The sequence below is a fragment of the Prionailurus viverrinus genome, chromosome E1 (genome assembly GCF_022837055.1).
Source record: "Prionailurus viverrinus isolate Anna chromosome E1, UM_Priviv_1.0, whole genome shotgun sequence".
In the NCBI taxonomy this organism is placed as follows: domain Eukaryota; kingdom Metazoa; phylum Chordata; class Mammalia; order Carnivora; family Felidae; genus Prionailurus; species Prionailurus viverrinus.
The window spans coordinates 41,750,145-41,767,224 of record NC_062574.1 but is presented as its reverse complement, the minus strand read 5'-3'; the positions used below and the strand labels follow the sequence as shown (position 1 = coordinate 41,767,224).

The 17,080-nt window shown below is 40.7% G+C and overlaps 1 protein-coding gene across 6 annotated transcripts in view; it reads left to right on the top strand.

Annotated features, from left to right (window-relative positions):
• ABCA8 (ATP binding cassette subfamily A member 8) overlaps positions 1–17,080 on the top strand; it is an 86,906-nt gene that overhangs the window by 37,778 nt on the left and 32,048 nt on the right. For all 6 annotated transcript variants that reach the window (XR_007146926.1, XM_047833035.1, XM_047833032.1 and 3 more), the window contains 9 exons: positions 1,975–2,143; positions 4,247–4,305; positions 5,286–5,396; positions 6,441–6,616; positions 7,062–7,181; positions 7,427–7,565; positions 8,367–8,457; positions 11,765–11,904; positions 15,148–15,267. Coding sequence is in view for 5 of the 6 variants with exons in the window: in XM_047833035.1 (XP_047688991.1) it covers positions 1,975–2,143; positions 4,247–4,305; positions 5,286–5,396; positions 6,441–6,616; positions 7,062–7,181; positions 7,427–7,565; positions 8,367–8,457; positions 11,765–11,904; positions 15,148–15,267 (1,125 nt within the window). In the remaining variant the exon portion in view is untranslated. The remainder of the gene's footprint in view (positions 1–1,974; positions 2,144–4,246; positions 4,306–5,285; positions 5,397–6,440; positions 6,617–7,061; positions 7,182–7,426; positions 7,566–8,366; positions 8,458–11,764; positions 11,905–15,147; positions 15,268–17,080) is intronic.

Here is a 17,080-nt window from a genome sequence, read left to right as displayed (position 1 = left end):
TTGCTAAGATAATAGGTCTCAAGTATTTTCAGGACACACACACACACACACACACACAAGCACGCAGAAAAAATGATAACCATGTGACGTGATGATATGTTAATTAGCTCGATGGTGGTAATACCTCACAATGTATGCACATATCAAAACATCACATTGTATATGTATGCAATTTTTATTTGTCAATCATACTTCAATAAAGCTGCAAAAATTATGAAAGTTACTAATGAGATCAACACATCGAATAGGTTTTTAAAAAGTCAAGGGGGTTGCCTGGGAGGCTCAGTAAGTGAAGCGTCCAACTCTTAATTTGGGCTCAGGTCATGATCTCGTGGTTTCATGGGTTTGAGCCCCATGTCGGGCTCTGCACTAACAGTGAGGGGCCTGCTTGGGATTCTCTCTCTCCCTCTCTGCCCCTCCCCCGCATGCACTGTCTCTCTCTTTTATTTTATTTATTTATTTATTTATTTATTTATTTTTTAACGTTTATTTGTTTTTTGAGACAGAGAGAGACAGAGCATGAATGGGGGAGGGTCAGACAGAGGGAGACACAGAATCGGAAGCAGGCTCCAGGCTCTGAGCCATCAGCCCAGAGCCCAACGCGGGGCTTGAACTCACGGACCGTGAGATCGTGACCTGAGCTGAAGTCGGACACTTAACCGCCTGAGCCACCCAGGCGCCCCTGTCTCTCTCTTTTAAAAAGTCCAGGATTAACCACTTGTACAAAGGGACAAAGGGGAAAGAATGAGGGCAAAGGTGCAGAGAAACATCTGGAGGCAGTGAATTGATCATGTTGTTGCTCTTGGATAATCCCTTAATAACAATAACTGTCTCTGCCCTTTAGAAGAGTCCAGAGGAGTAGATGCCAGGATCTACAATTTTGGCTGAAACATTTGTTAGATGGTTAGAATTATTTGCATCATCATTCATTAAGCCTGAATGTCAGCCTGAATCCAAATGGTGGCTTTGTTCAAAATTCTTTTAAAGATAAGAAATATGAAGGAGAGAAAGGAAAACTAACTGGCTAAAATGACAGAATTCTGTAATGGTAAATCTGGTGTAGAACAAACCCAGTACAGCTACGTGCTTTCGTTGGTTAGATTTCCTAATCAAAGGAAAGAGGTACGATTAATTATATATCAAATGGCAGGTGAATAGAGAGTGTTCGGTCAATAGTGAATGAACGAATGAATGACAACACGCGAAAAGTACACATAATTTGAAAGCCCATCATCATTACACTGGAGGTCCCTTGCAGAATATTAGGGAAATACAATTTTTGTATTTCATAATGTCTCCTAACACGTAGGCAACCGGAGGTGATAATTAAATGCAAATACACTGTGGATTCATTTCCAGAAAGAGGTTCGTGAATAGTAAATTTGCTTCAGAGGAAAGTTATTATCTGGGGATGAAATAGAGGATAAACCCGAAGTAGCTTTTTGAAAAATTCCACTCTTAAATTTCAATAAATTGTTTTGCCCCTTTTCTCGCCCTTTCTTACAGTGTGTCCCTTATTTTCGTTAATTCCTATAATCCTGTTCTGTTTTCTCTTGGAATATTTGTATCCAGTAGTGGCTTCCGAGTCTCTTCTCCCTTTGTGGGGGGCGTGGGGGGCACGATACTGGACTCCTAACATAGCATTCAGGATGCTTAGCATATCTCGCATTTGTATTCTAGTATCTGGCTTTCTGGGGATTAAGAAAAGTCCTCACATTTACTTAAATTCCTCCTGGACTTTTTCAAATCCCAGTTTCATTTTCTCTGATGGGAACAATTATCATAATAGAGACATCTTTGTGATTTTTTTCTCCTGACCAAACTACACATGTCAAGGAAAATATGTTCATTACCTGTGTTGATGACACGTTCAGGTTTATGGGCAAAGGGGTCCTATTGCTCTGCTTTATTAGGGTGACTCTTTCCCTTAAACTGATGACTGACCCAATATTTAATTGTCTCCTGGCCATGTAGATAAATATGGACATCAATATCCCCCCTTGTTTTTCCTGAAGTCTTCCTACTGGTCACGGCAACCAAAAGCTGATTGTGTGGCCCTTGAAGATGAAATACATTCTGATCCTTCATCTAATGACTCTTTTGAGCCAGTGTCTCCAGAATTCCATGGCAAAGAAGCCATCAGGTAACAAGGATGCAAATGAACAGGGCCAAGACGAAGATACTAACAGCACCTGAAGCAAGCACAGTTCTCTTTTGTGCCCTCTAGACGGCTCCGACCTAACCTCCATGCTACCTTCGTCATTTCCCAGTTCACGTTTAAAGAAAAATTCCTTTAACCCTTTTTATCTCATATCGTTGGCTTTTACATTAAATACTAACTTAGGGGGTGCCTGGGTGGCTCAGTTGGTTAAGCGTCCGACTCTTGATTTCGGCCCAGGTCATGATCTCACGGTTCCTCAGTTCAAGCCTCGCGTTGGGCTCCGTGCTGAGCGTGGAACCTGCTTGGGATTCTCTCTCTCCCTCTCTCTGCCCCCCCTACACTCATGCTAGTGTGCATGCACACTCTCTCTCTCTCTCTCTCTCTCAAAAAATAAGTAAATAAACTTAAAAAATTAATAAATTCGAATTTAGATTGCACCAACAAAGATAATTCAACGAAAACCCTGCCTGTATTCTCCATCTTTTATCTGTTGTTTCTCCCCTCCATCCGTAGCCTCTCTCATTTCTTTGCCCGGTCTCATTTATTCACACTTTGCCCTACCTCATTTTTTATACTCCTTATGTTTTTCTCTGTTCTTTTTTCTTGTTTAAACTTCTTTCCTCGTCTACGTATTGCCTTTTCAAAGAGAATGAAAGAGTAGGGGAGAGGTAGGGAGAAAGGATCTGGAGATAGACCCAAGGAGATTGAGGAAGATGTGCCTTAGAGTGTCCTGCACGTCTTCATTCCAAATGTGTGTTTTGCTTGGTGCTAGCAACTTTTCTTTCCAAATAAGAAAATAGGAAGAGAGTCCTCCAGATCCCTGACTGTTCACATCTTACTCGTCCGTCAGTGACCCCCCACCTGTCAGTCCTTTGTGAATGGTCTCAGATGACCTCAGCCTACAGAGCTTCTAGAACCCGTTCCAGTTTTTGTTTCAGCCTGTTCCATTTTTATCTTCTATCCTTACATCTGTCCTATGGTTTAAGCTGGGTTGAACTTCCAGCAGAGCGGCTGGGAGGGAGCAGAGCAATGGCTTTATTTAATCTGCTTAATTTAATCTGTTTTCTATTTGTTTAATCTTTCTTCAATTTCTTTTTGTATTTCTTCTATCTCTTTAGCATCTCACCCAACTAGAAGTGCTGTGGAGTGATAGTAAGTGGAGTGAAAATAGAGATGAGGAAGCTAATCAAACAATTCAATATGAATGGAACCTGAGTCACTTGAAGAATAGTAGATGATACAATAAGAAACATAAATTTGATTTAGTTGATGGATTATATATTTACTACCCAATAGAATAAAACAGATAAAGTGCCTAGCGTTCCAGATCTGTAATAGCACCCAGAATATGTTGATTCTATTCCTTCCTATTATCATAATCAACATAATCTAACCAATATCATTTTATGCTTATTGACCGTTTACCATGAACCAAGCACAATGCATGCAAGATGAACTATGTTACTCAACCTCCACCACAACCCTAAAACACTCAAAAGTTTGAGGTTGCAAAAGCTGAAACTTACCTGGGACAAGTACGTTGACTAAGGCAACAGCTACTAAATTCTGTATAAGACTGTAAAACCCATGCCATCACTGTTACGATCTTTGCCTGTCTTCCTTCCTCCACCCTTGTGCCTCTTAACCTACTCCTGGAGACCTTGACTCAAGATAACCAAAGATACCTGTAACCTGTGCCAGTATTGCATAATGACCCTTTCAGTATCAGATGCCCATGTTACCTGTCGGTCTAGCTTCCTTGGCTTTGCAGTTTAGAGATGATCCCTGTTTTCAGTACTAATGTCAGGCCATACCCTAATCTTTGAAATCAGAAGGACTGGTGATGGGATCCAAGCATAGGTAAATGTGTAAAACTGCTCAGGTGAGGCTCATGTGCAGCCCGGACTGGGAAGCAGTATTCTAGCCGATTCTCTCTCACACAAGCATGACTTTATGAGGGTGAAATCTCATACCTTCCTGTACCCTGAAGATAAGATTCATCCAGTCCCGGCAACCAAACCAAGAATGACAAGCTGAAGAAAATTGTCACACCTTGAAATTTCTTTTCTTTTTTGTTTTTTCCAGAATCAGAAATGTTACCAAAGAATATAAAGGAAAGTCGGGTAAAATAGAGGCTTTGAAGGGTAAGAAAAGAAGAACGCTTCGTTATAATGTTGATTCTGATTTCCTCCTTTTAATTCAATTTTGTTGGTTGTGGTGGTGGTGGTGGGCAATCACTGGTGGCATTTCAGATTTGAAATGAGTCATTTGAGGGGCGCCCGGGGTGGCTCAGTCGGTTAAGCAACTGACTTCGGCTCAGGTCACGATCTCACGGTTCATGGGTTCGAGCCCTGCGTCGGGCTCTGTGCTGACAGCTCGGAGCCTGGAGCCTGCTTCGGATTCTGTGTCTCCCTCTCTCTGCCCCTCCCTCACTCGCGCTCTGTCTCTCTCTGTCTCAAAAATAAATAAAATGTAAAAAAAAAAAAAATGTAATGAGTCACTTGAGCCACACGATAAAATTTCCCTTCTAACACATTACTTTGCATAAAAGTTAGAAAACAGATTGATGATACGTTAGGATATATGTACTTGAAAGATGTATTGTGTAATACTGAGGTACTGTAAGGAAATCCTGGGGTTTTTTTTTCCTACAAATCCAAACGTTTCGAATGTAATTCCAAAGCTGTTGCAGGGATTATATATTCTTCTGCTGTGCAAACAAAAAAGCAATGTATCTCAAAGGAACATTAGTCACATAGTGATCGACTGAACGATTAATCTGTTGTTTAGTCCATAAATATTCACATCCACCTACTTTATGCCAGGCCATGTCAATAAACCTAGGAGTATGAGACATGTTTCCTGCTGTGAAACCAAGTAATTTCAAAATTTCAGAACAGGGTAGACCTATGACCTTCCAAATGCGTATTTTATTGTTTTTATTTTGAATGTGACAACCCAGAGCATTCCTATTTAGAAAACATGGCCATTCAAGGCAATAAAAAGGCCGTCCATTAGTTCCATAATATAGTTTTGTTTGTAATTTTATCGTCCTTCCTGTCGACCTACTTTTTTCCCTTCCTTCCTTTCCCCCATTCTTTTTTCCTTTCTTTTTTCTATCTAGGTCTGGTATTAGACATATATGAAGGCCAGATCACTGCAATACTTGGTCACAGTGGAGCCGGGAAATCAACACTGTTAAACATTCTTAGTGGGCTCTCAGTTCCCACCAAAGGTAAGAGGTTTTTCCCCAAGTCAGGTCGACGTATATATATAGATATCAGCTCTTACTATAAAGTCCTTCTGATCGTTAATCACAAACACAAATAACTGTGGACAAATGGAGGTTAGTTCATAGTGTTAGTCTACAGAGGTATGCGATACTGGATCGATACATATATGAAATTTGAGTCTTTCGTGAGAATCAGTTTCTTGATCATAAGTTACCCTTTGGCATTCGAACTTGTACCTGTTAGCTTTTGCTGCATAACAAGCATCCTCAAAATGAATGGCTTAATATAAAGATGTTTTATCATTTCTCACGATTCAGTGGGTTGACTGGCTCATGTTTCCACCTGGACTGAGTTGTTGCTGGATGTTTTGGCATAGCCTCACTCACGTATGTGGGGCTTCAGTTAAGAATGCTGCTCTTCTCTGTTTACACGGACTTTCATCTTCCAGGAGTCTGGTCAGGATTCTTCAGCCGGGGGTCCATGAGCCCAGAAGCCAAGAGAGGGCAAATACATCCCAGGGTGGAGGCAAATTCACAGCCTCTGCCTGGATCACATTTCCTAAGATCATTGATTATATCACCAAGCCTAAATGTGAAGGGTGGAAAAATAGATAACATCTTGATAATAAAGCTGCAGATGGGACTGTTTTCTTCCAGTATACCACACGACCAAAACAGAAGTTCATAATGCCTACGTTATATAAACCTTGGAGAGAAAATCGTGTATCTAAAATGTAATTGATAAATATATAGTGATTTTTCATCTAGATAGATCTTTCTTTTCTTAAGTTTTTGTTTCATTTCCAGTTAGTTCACATACAGTGTAAAGTGAGTTTCAGGTATACAATATAGTGATTCGACACTTCATACAACACCCAGTACTCCTTACAACAGCTGCACCCCTGAATCCCCATCACCTGTTTCACCCATGCCCCCCACCCACCTCCCCTCTGGTAACCATCAGTTTGTTCTCTATAATTAAGAGTCTGTCTAGAAAGATCTCAATTCAAGCATTCCTCTGATATTAACTCTTAGCCTTTATTATAGGTTCAGTCACCATTTATAATAATAAGCTTTCAGAAATGGCTGACCTCGATAACATCAGCAAGCTCACTGGGATTTGTCCGCAATCCAACGTGCACTTTGATTTCCTCACCGTGAAAGAAAATCTCAGGCTGTTTGCTAAAATAAAAGGCATTCGGCCGCATGAACTGGACAAAGAGGTACAGAAACATGTCAGAATTAACGTATGGGTCAAAAAGAGATTGTGAACTCTATTTGTACTGAGCCCTTTATGCTTTCATTAAATTATATTGGTGCAAGTCACGTATAAGTGTTCGACAAAATCGAACTTAGATAACATCTAACATTTATGTGTAACTTACAGTGTGCCAAGCAGTATCCTTAACTTCAAAGAGAATAATTGGCCAATTCCTCACAACCACTCTAAGAAATAAGTACTGTTACCATCCCCACTTTATACATGTGGAAACTGAGGTTCAGGATCAAGATTATGCAGCTAGTTAAAGTGGAGTGGTATTCAAATCCAGGCAGCCTGCCTCAGGTTCCATGCGTTGAGCCATTACACCTTACAGCCTTGCGTTTTCAAATTTAACAAGAAAAGAAACAAAATCTTGATTTGTGACATAAAGCTTCTTATTCGGTTAGATACAAAGAGTTTTGCTGGAGTTGGAGATGAAAAACATCCAGAACGTCCTTGCTCAAAACTTAAGTGGCGGACAGAAAAGAAAACTCAGCTTTGCGATTGCCATTTTAGGAGATCCTCAGGTAAGTAAGTCAGACTAAATTTGGAGATGAATTCAAAAGTTCAAAAATGAAACTTTGGTAGTGGTCCAAACCTTTTATTTGCAAAGGACATCTGTGCCAAGGGATTGATGATAGAACGTGAAATATAAGAACAAAATCTTAACTACCGTATCCTTTTAAATATGTAAGTAATGTGGTTTCTGCGTGTTTTCTGGAAGAACTGTGCTTTACTGGAAACACACTTTATATACATCCCTCCTCGGTAGGTTTTCCTATTGGACGAACCAACTGCGGGACTGGATCCCTTTTCAAGGCACCTTGTGTGGAACCTCCTGAAGGAGTGGAAAGCAGACCGTGTGGTCCTCTTTAGTACCCAGTTCATGGATGAGGCTGACATCCTGGCTGGTAACTGCCGATTTCCTTTAAGTGTCATCATGAGGTCTTTATGAGACTTGGGAAATATGGATTTGTATCCTGAGCAGCTGTATTTTATAATCTGGTCATCTAGCTGTACCTAGCACTCCGAACAGCTGGTAATGATATGAACTGGGCCCGACGAGTCTCACTCCCAACCTTTTCCATGTGTCTCCTAGAATTTTCTATCATTTGATGTTACAAGGGCATAATCTGCCAGGAAACTCAATTATTGTGAAGTGAGAGTCTGTATTCTAATACATTAATCCTTTTACTCAAAGTTAAGGTACACTGACTTGACATATTCGAATAATGGTTTGGTCCATTAAAATAGTGCAACAACAGTCTATATTAAAAGACATATTCACATAACCTCCCGGAGTGGTTAGATGGCAAAACAATAGGCTAAAGTCTACAAGTAAGATTAAAGTGTGCCTGTTTCAATGAGTTTTTATGAAGCGCTGTATTTGAAAATGCAGGGGTGCCTGGGTGGCTCAGTCTGTTAAGCGTCCGACTCTTGATTTCAGTGCAGGTCATGATCTCATGGTTCATGAGGTCAAACGCTGCTTCAGGCTCTGCTCTAACAGCGTGGAACCTGCTTGGGATTCTCTCCCTCTCTTGCTGTCACTCCCATGCTCTCTAAACCAACAAACCAACAAACAAATAAACAAATAAATACACTTCAAACACACACAATAAAGAAAATGTGGAAGCTCCTAAATTAGAGTAGAATCATAGAGTAGGAAAGAGTGGATGACTTCTTACGAAACTTCTTTGCTTCTTCCTTTTCAGATCGGAAAGTGTTTCTCTCCGGCGGGAAGCTGAAGTGTGCAGGCTCGTCTCTGTTCCTCAAGAAGAAATGGGGCATTGGATATCACTTAAGGTAGAGCCACATGAGGAGGCTGGGAAACTGAGAAAGGCACATGATGTAAGCACGATGTTTGATGGAATGAATACATTACAGCACAGGTGAAACTCTTTATTTGTCCCACACCGATATTTGCATGTGCATATGTGGAGATATTTACACACATATATGGAATTGGTCTGTATATAGGAGAGAGGTTGAGGGGTAGATTTTAGAGACTGAAAATACAAGATAACAAAAAAGCCGAGATAAATGTGATAGAAAATCCATCCACAGCACGCTGTTAAGGAAGGTTTGGATTGAAGGAACTTTCACGGCTGACACGTGGTATTATCCACCCCTCTCCCCGCTCACCCACGTGTTAACATCGTTTCTTGAGTAGGCTCCTTGCTTCTACTTGATCTCTCAACGGGGCTGTTCGTGTGCTTCCTCTTCTCTCCGCCCTCTTCATTTTATTTTTATCATTATTTTCAATCAACTGGGGTTGATGGAGTCATTCAGAGAGAAGATGCGTACCATCGTTGTATTTAAATCTTGAGTCTTTTGAGATAGAAACTATTGCTATTTTTATTCTACAGATAAACGTAGAGTGCCCCTGGGTTCATAAGTAAGAGAGCCAGGAATTGAATCTGGATATTTTTAACTTTGAAGGCTAATATCCAGATATGTACTTTAAATTAATGTTTATTCATGAATTAATGAATAACATGAATTAATGTTTATTCATGAATTGGTCAGTTTGTCAAAAGTATAGCTCTAACTTATGGCATCTGTAACTTAAATATATATATATTTATATATTTATATATATTTATATATTTATATATATTTATATATTTTTTTATATATTTATATATATTTATATATTTTTATATATATTTTATATATATATATTTTATATATATTTATATATATATATATATATGTATATGACACAAGAAACAAAAAAAACCATTAATGGCTCCATTTTATCTATCATAATCCAAGTTTTGTTGTCATATGAAACTGGTGTGGCCCACCCTATTGTGACTTCCATATTACTCGCCTTTAGTTAAAAATTAAATATGCAGGGCGCCTGGGTGGCTCAGCTGGTTGAGTGTCTGACTCTTTATTTTGGCTCAGACTGATCTCGCGGTCGTGGGATCGAGCCCCATGTCCGGCACGGCACTGAGGGTGGATGGAGCCTGCTTAAGATGTTCTCTCTGCCTCCCTCTGCCCCTCCCCCGCTCCTGTTCTCTCCCTGTCTCTCAAGAAAAAAAAGAAAGAAATACACATTGTTCATTGCACACGCCTGTCGTGCCCTACATTTCCCCTTGTCCGAGGTTATTTCCAGAGGCTGGCAGTTTTCTTGGGTCGACTCCCGCCTGTTTTCGTCCTATGGAGTTATTTGAATGCTGTCTCGTGTAGCTTTTGCTAATCTTCCAGCTCCGTGTATCGTCCCAGTGTTTCATTTCCCCAGGCACATTGTTTGAGTTGCTTCTTCGAAATGAATTAAGCTCTCTGCAACTCGGTTTCCTCGCTTACCAAGTGGGCATAGCAATTCCCAGTTGCAAGTAAAGGTCAGAGAAGAGCAAACGACATCGCGCCTCGTACAGAGCATCGAAACAGAACGTGTTCTCTAAGTAAAAAATGCTGGTCAGGATCCCTGCATACCCGGGTGTTTAGGTATCGCCCGTGGCCTGCTTCCACGTTGCAGCAGCAATGTTGAAGATTTGCAGTAGAGACCGACTGGCCGCAAAGCCTAAAACATTTACCACGTACTCCGTTTTCAGAAACGAGCCTACTGCCCTCCATTTCTGAGCTATAGGCTCCCCGAGGAGGGTACGTTTTCTGTTCCCTCAGTCCTCTCTGGTGCCCAGCACAAGTTGTTGTAAGTAACCAAGAAGTATCTATTAAATTGTTTTTATTTCAGGGGGCAGCAGCACCGTGGAGAACAGTTACGATTTGGAGGGTGTTATTTAGTTGTTGGGGTTTTTTTTTGTTTTTTTTTTTTTTGCTTCATTCTCTCAGTGAGTTTCACTGCCTCTAAAAATGAAAGGGATTCTCATTTGTTCTTAATACGCACCAGTAAGCCTAGTTTCGATGTAAGCGTTTGATCAAATAAAATAGCCATTTTTTTAAAAAGAAAGTTTATGTTGAGATAGAGAGAATACAGGCAGGTGAGGGGCAGAGAGGAGAAACAGAAGCCCAAGCAGACTCCGTGACGTCAGCACAGAACTTGGTGCGGGGCTCAAACCCACCAACCGTGAGACCGTGACCTGAGCCGAAATCAAGAGTTGGATGCTCAACCGACTGAGCCACCAAGGTGCCCCTAAAAAAGCCTTGTTTAACGGACTTACTAAGTACAGACATCACTATTACCCAGTTCTTCGGACAGCCTTAAACGTCAGGAATCGTTATTCCATTTTGCTAATGAGCAGACTGTCCAGATAGGGCAAGCAGCACACTTCAAACGGCAAAACTGAGTTTAGAAGCCAAGTCACTACTGGTATTTGTCTATTGTATACTTGAAAGCCTGGATTAATAAATACGTTTTTGTTTGTTTTTCTACATTACGGAAATACCCTTGGTATTTTTTAATGGGTAGACTGTTCCTCTCTATGATTCTGTGTTCTTGGTCAAAGTTCTGGGGTTAACACTGCAAAGAGAGCAAAAATTAGTGATCTCAGCGACTCACACCCACATTCATCCACAATTCATTTCTGTCTGTGCCCCATTTCCTTCAGAGCGTTTACTCCTACTGCATTTACTACTAATCATTTATTTTTCTGTTTGTTTACTTGTTTTCTCCCTGTCTCCCCACCCGACAGTAAACTTCCGTAAGAACAGGGCAGCGCTTTTATTCACCGCTGTACCCTCAGCATTTAGGGAAGTTTTTGTCACATACTAAGAACTTAATAAATTTGTATGGAAGAGCCCGTTGAAGAACGGAAACTGTGTTGTCCCTGCCTATCAAAATCCCCTTCTGTTTTCCCAATACAGTAATCCTATTCGGCCAAATTAAACTCCCTTTGAAAAATCTTCACCATTTTCCACTTTGTGTAGTCCTGCCGTGTCCCTGCTGTCTCTACTCTGCCGCTGTTCTCCTTTTAAGGACTTGAGTCAATATTAACTTGCTCTGGGCATCATCTCTAAATAACCTGACCAGTGGTTCTGATGAGCTCCCTCTGCCTTCTCCTATTACATTTATACGATCTGAGATTTTTCGCCCCTTTATTTCATGTTTGAATGGCCTATCTCTTGCATAGAAGTCATTTTCTTCATGCTATTGAAGACTGTGTCAAATAACATATATCTTTCTTTTTTATTTTTCAAACACCAGTTTGCAGTTGAATGAAATGTGTGCTCAGGAAAAAATAACATCGCTGGTTAAACAGCACATCCCCGATGCCAAATTATCAGCGGAAAGTGAAGGAAAACTTGTCTACACATTGCCCTTGGAAAGAACAAGTAAATTTCCAGGTAAGCACACTGTGAAATGAAATGTGTAGATAATATTTATAATCAGAATGATAATTCTTACGGCATATATTGAGAGCTTACAATGTGTTCAGGCATTTGAAACATGATGCAAAGAATAAGACAGTGGTTGGATGATTTTATCGATTGTAGGAAATATTATATTTCAGTAGTTGCATTGCAATGTCTGGGCCTTTTAGGGAACTCTTTAAGTCATTCATTCCCTCTGTGGTGCATAGCAGAATCTTCTAGGGTTCGTAACTGTGAATGAGCACAAGTGGTTGAAAACGTCTGGCTTAGCCATTACGTTAAACAGCCCCGTGATTGGTCCTTTTCGTTCTCGACGGGATTTTTGTGATAGCTTTGGGGTTTTTGTGCCAATACATAAAAGTTTACTTTAGGACCGCCATTTTGAATTCTTTGTCGGGTAAATCATAAAGCTTCATTTACGAAGGTCTGTTTCTGGAAGTTTGCCTTGTTTCTTTGTTGGGAGCATCTCCCACTGATGTCTCCTCCTCCTTCACACTCTGTGTGGATGTCTGCACATTACGTAAAGCGGGCACCTCTCCCAGGCTTCACAGGCTGGCTTTCTGCAGGAAAGGGGACACCGGCGATCGTCCTGGTCAGAGATTCGGAGGGCTGCCATCAACTCTTTTGAAGCAGGCAGCTGTGGTTTTTGTCTGTGCTGAGCCAGAGAGTGAGTAATGGCACCACGTAAACTATAATAATCAGGTTTGTGTGATATCGGCGGAGTGATAGACACGTAGACAGAACGGAATAGAGAATCCAGAAACAGGCCCACAGAGATACGCCAGGCCAATTTTCGACAGAAGTGGAAAAGCAATTCAATGGAGGAAAGATAACCTTTTCAACAAATGGAGCACGTGGACCCACAGGCATAAATGTGAACCTTTATCTAAATCTTCTACCTTAGGTAGAAATCAGCTTAATATAAATCGTGGACTTAAAAGGAAAATGTAAAACCATAAAATGTTTTAAAAATAAGAGAAAAATCTTCTAGCCATGAAAACATATGCACACAGAACCCCTGTACGTGAATGTTTATAGCAGCTTCATCTGGAACAGACAGCAGCCGAAACCACCCAGATGCCCTTTAACAAGTAAAGGGTTCAATTCCAGAACTGTCGTGACATTGCATTGCCACTCAGCAGTAAAAAGGAACAAGCCACAGACTGGCATATGCAACAACCTGGATGAATATTCAGACAACCATCCTCAGTGGAAATAGCCAATCCTAAAAGAAAACATACTATGACTCAGTTTGTAGAACATTCTTGAAATGGCAGAATTATAAAAATGGAGGAAGGATTAATAGTTGCCATAGGGTTGGGAAAAGATGGAATGAGGAGAGATGGTTGTGACTGTAAATGGGTAGCATGATCCTTGTGGGGATGGGAATATTCTGTATCTTTTTCTTAAATGTCTATTTATTTTGAGAGGGAGAGATATCGAGCATGAGCAGGGGAGGGGCAGAGAGAGAGTGGGGGGGAGAGAGAGAAGCCCAAGCAGGCTCTGCACCGTCAGTGCAGACAGGGCCTGACGTGCGGCTCAAATCCGCGAACCGTGAGATCATGACCTGAGCCAAAACCGAGAGTTGGACACTTAACCAACAGAGCCCCCCAGGCACCCTGGAAATGTGCTGTATCTTGATTGTATTTTCACTAGGGTGGTTGTGATCATTGTACTGTGGCTTTTTAAGGTATTACCGTTGGGGGACCCAGAGTGAAGGGTACAGATCTCTCTGTATTATTTTTTTTTACAACTGCTTGGGAATCTAAAATGAGCTCAACATAACAAGTTGAATTAAAAGAGAAAGAAAAAGTGCATTTATTATATGTCATTCAGAAAACCTGCTCCCTGGTAGAGAGGCCCTCTAGGAGGGCCACACTGGATGGTGGAAGAAATTAACTGGGCCATACGTGTGGTTAACAGACACATAGATTAACCCCACGAAGTCATTCACATATACATTTTATGGCAACAGCACAGACGTTCCTAAGAGCCATGGGGCGAGATGTTAAATCCCGATTAATGTGTTTTCACAGTCGTTACAATTTGGAGGAGGTTTGTCCAATTTTAGGGAAAGTGAAGAATGACACAAACCACTCATTAGCAGTTTGAATCTCACCTCTTTCCTGCCCTTCCATACATAGGACTCTGATCAAGACAGAAAGCTTTTAACTTCTCCTTTTGCCCGGGGAGAAAACGATAGGTGGAAGGCTCAGGACTTCTGTAATCCTGCTAGGATTTAAAATTAGGTTTCAATTCAGGCTTCATTTGATTAGCTGCTATTATTCAGATCCAGACAGGCAGAGACAGTGTTCATTATATTAAGAACAGTGGCTGATGCAAAAGTGGCTTTGGTCAACGAACTAAAGGGGGCAGGGACAGAGCATCGCTGGAGGCGACACCAACCTCCAGTTTCCCACTATGACAAGATGCCCTGAGTCCATTCTGCGTTCTTGATGACATCTTGTGAATTGTTTCTTCCACAGTCAAAAGCAGAAATAAAAAAAATTATAAAAAAAATAAAATATTTATTATTCATGTCCTTCCTTTAATATAGTTTTTTGGAACTGAAGAAGGTTCTGTACCATCGTACCAATCCTCAAATAATTAGTTCTCTCCGTTTTGTTGGCTAAAGCACAAATGGCCCTGAAAAGAGTCTTCAGTTAATTAGAGTTGAAAAAAACCGAAGTTCCCCTGTTCATTAAATGTTAAAAGTTACCATAATTAAGTTAAAAACAAACTTAAAAATTTTTTTTAATTTTTTAAATGTTTATTTAATTTTGAGAGAGAAAGAGAAAGAGAGGCAGAGCATGAACAGCGGAGGGGCAGAGAGAGAGGGAGACACAGGATCTGAAGCAGGCTTCATCCAGGCTCTGAGCTGTCAGCACAGAGCCCGACGCCGGGGCTCGAACTCAAAAACCACGAGATCACGACCTGAGCCAAAGTCAGCTCAACTGACCAACCTGGGCACCCCTAAAATGAAATTTTAACATAAATATAAATGACTATAAATTATTATTTGATCAAAGGAGGTTAATATATGAGCTGTCACAATATACATTTTAAAATACAGTATTTGAAGAGTAAGTACGTACTATGAAATGTTAGCTTTTAAAATGTATACTTTTATTTCATACCTTTGTGCTTTGTCGCATGAAAAGTTGTCTTCACTTGTGATTTTCATAGTTTTGATTTGCTACTGTACGTGTTCTTTAGCACTTTATGAGGATCTGGATAGGTGTCCTGGCCTTGGAATCGAGAATTACGGTGTTTCCATGACAACCTTGAACGAAGTGTTCCTGAAACTAGAAGGAAAATCAGCTGTGGATGAATCGGGTAAATAAAATGCGTGACTGATCGTGTCAAGGTATTCACAGCACCTAGTGCAGTATATATTTCCGTAAAACACTGTTACATAGATGGGATTACGAAATGTGGGGTTCCGTGATGATCAAGGCCTTTCCTAGACGAGGATAAATGGAGCCAGACTGCATTCCTGTCACATTTTAGCTTTCCTGTCAATATTGCCTTGTTATTAAAGCTGGCCCATTTTCTTCTATCCCAGGCTCATTCATCCTTCATCCCATTTCCCAAGAGCAATTTCAGACAAAACATGTATTATTTTTTAAAACTTTGTTTTCAATGTTTTTTTACATTTTTTTTTTACATTTATTTATTTCTGAGAGACAGAGAGAGATGGAGCGTGAGTGGGGGGAGGGCAGAGAGAGAGGGAGACACAGAATCCGAAACAGGCTCCAGGCTCCAAGCTGCCAGCACAGAGCCTGATGCGGGGCTCGAACTCACAAACCGCGAGATCATACCCTGAGCCGAAGTCAGACGCTTAACCGACTGAGCCACCCAGGTGCCCCAATGTTTATTTATTTTTGAGAGAGAAAGAGAGACACAGCATCAGCAGGGGAGGAGCAGAGAGAGGGAGACACAGAATCCGAAGCAGGCTCCAGCCTCTGAGCTGTCAGCACATTTATTTTATTTTAAATTTATTAAATTTATTTTAAATGTAATTATGTGAAATCCCTCTCTTCAAGCATTCTGAATATGGCCTCCCTGGTTTCTGATGAGAAGCCAGCTTTATATTTTACAGAGAATATCTTGTGGGCGATAACTTGTTTTTTCCCCCTGCTGCTTTCAAGATCCTTTTTTTTTTTCTTTTTTTTTTTTTTGGCCTTGGCTTTTGACACCTTGACTCTGATGTCTTTAGGTGTCGATCTCACATTTATCCCACTGGGAGTCTAGTGAGTTTCTTATATGTGTAGTGAATGTTTTTCATCCAGTGTGGGAAGTTGTTAGCCATTATTTTTTCAACTATAATTTCTGACCCTTTTTCTCTAAACTCTGCGTCTGGAACTCCCATTAACCCAGTATATGTGGTCGTGCATGTTAGAATGCTTGATCGTGTCTCCCATTTCTCTGAGACTTTTTTTTTTCATTATGTTTTCTTTCTGTTCTTTAAATTATCTCACTTTTGGGTCATGTTCACTGATTTCTTTCTTCCGCCGAAAGAAATCTGTGGAGCTTTTATTTTTTTCAGTGAACTTTTTTTTTTTAATGGTTGTTTATTTTTGAGACAGAGAGAGACGGAGCATGAACGGGGGAGGGTCAGAGAGAGAGAGGGAGACACAGAATCCGAAGCAAGCTCCAGGCTCTGAGCTGTCAGCACAGAGCCCGACGTGGGGCTCGAACTCACAAACTGTGAGATCACGGCCTGAGCCGAAGTCGGAAGCTTAACCTACTGAGCCACCCCGGGGCCCCTTCAGTGAACTTTTAAAATCGGTTCATGCACTTTTCAACTCAAATCTCTATTTGGTTATCTTAAATAATTTTTACATCTCTAATTATATCCCCTATTTGATGAGACATTATTGAAATACAGTAAAACTTTGGTTTGTGAGCATAATTTGTTTCGGTAACGTACTTGTAATCCAAAGCACTCATCTATCAAAGCGAATTTCAGGAACCATTGGCTCAGTTGTGATCATGTGACGCTTGGCACCACATTGTATTCGTACTGCAAGGCACCACTCATGTATCAAGTTAAAATTTATTGGAAACGTGTGCTTGCCTCACTAAACAAGTTACTTGCAATCCAAGGTTTTCCTGTACGTCATTCGATGTACGAACATTTGTGGAT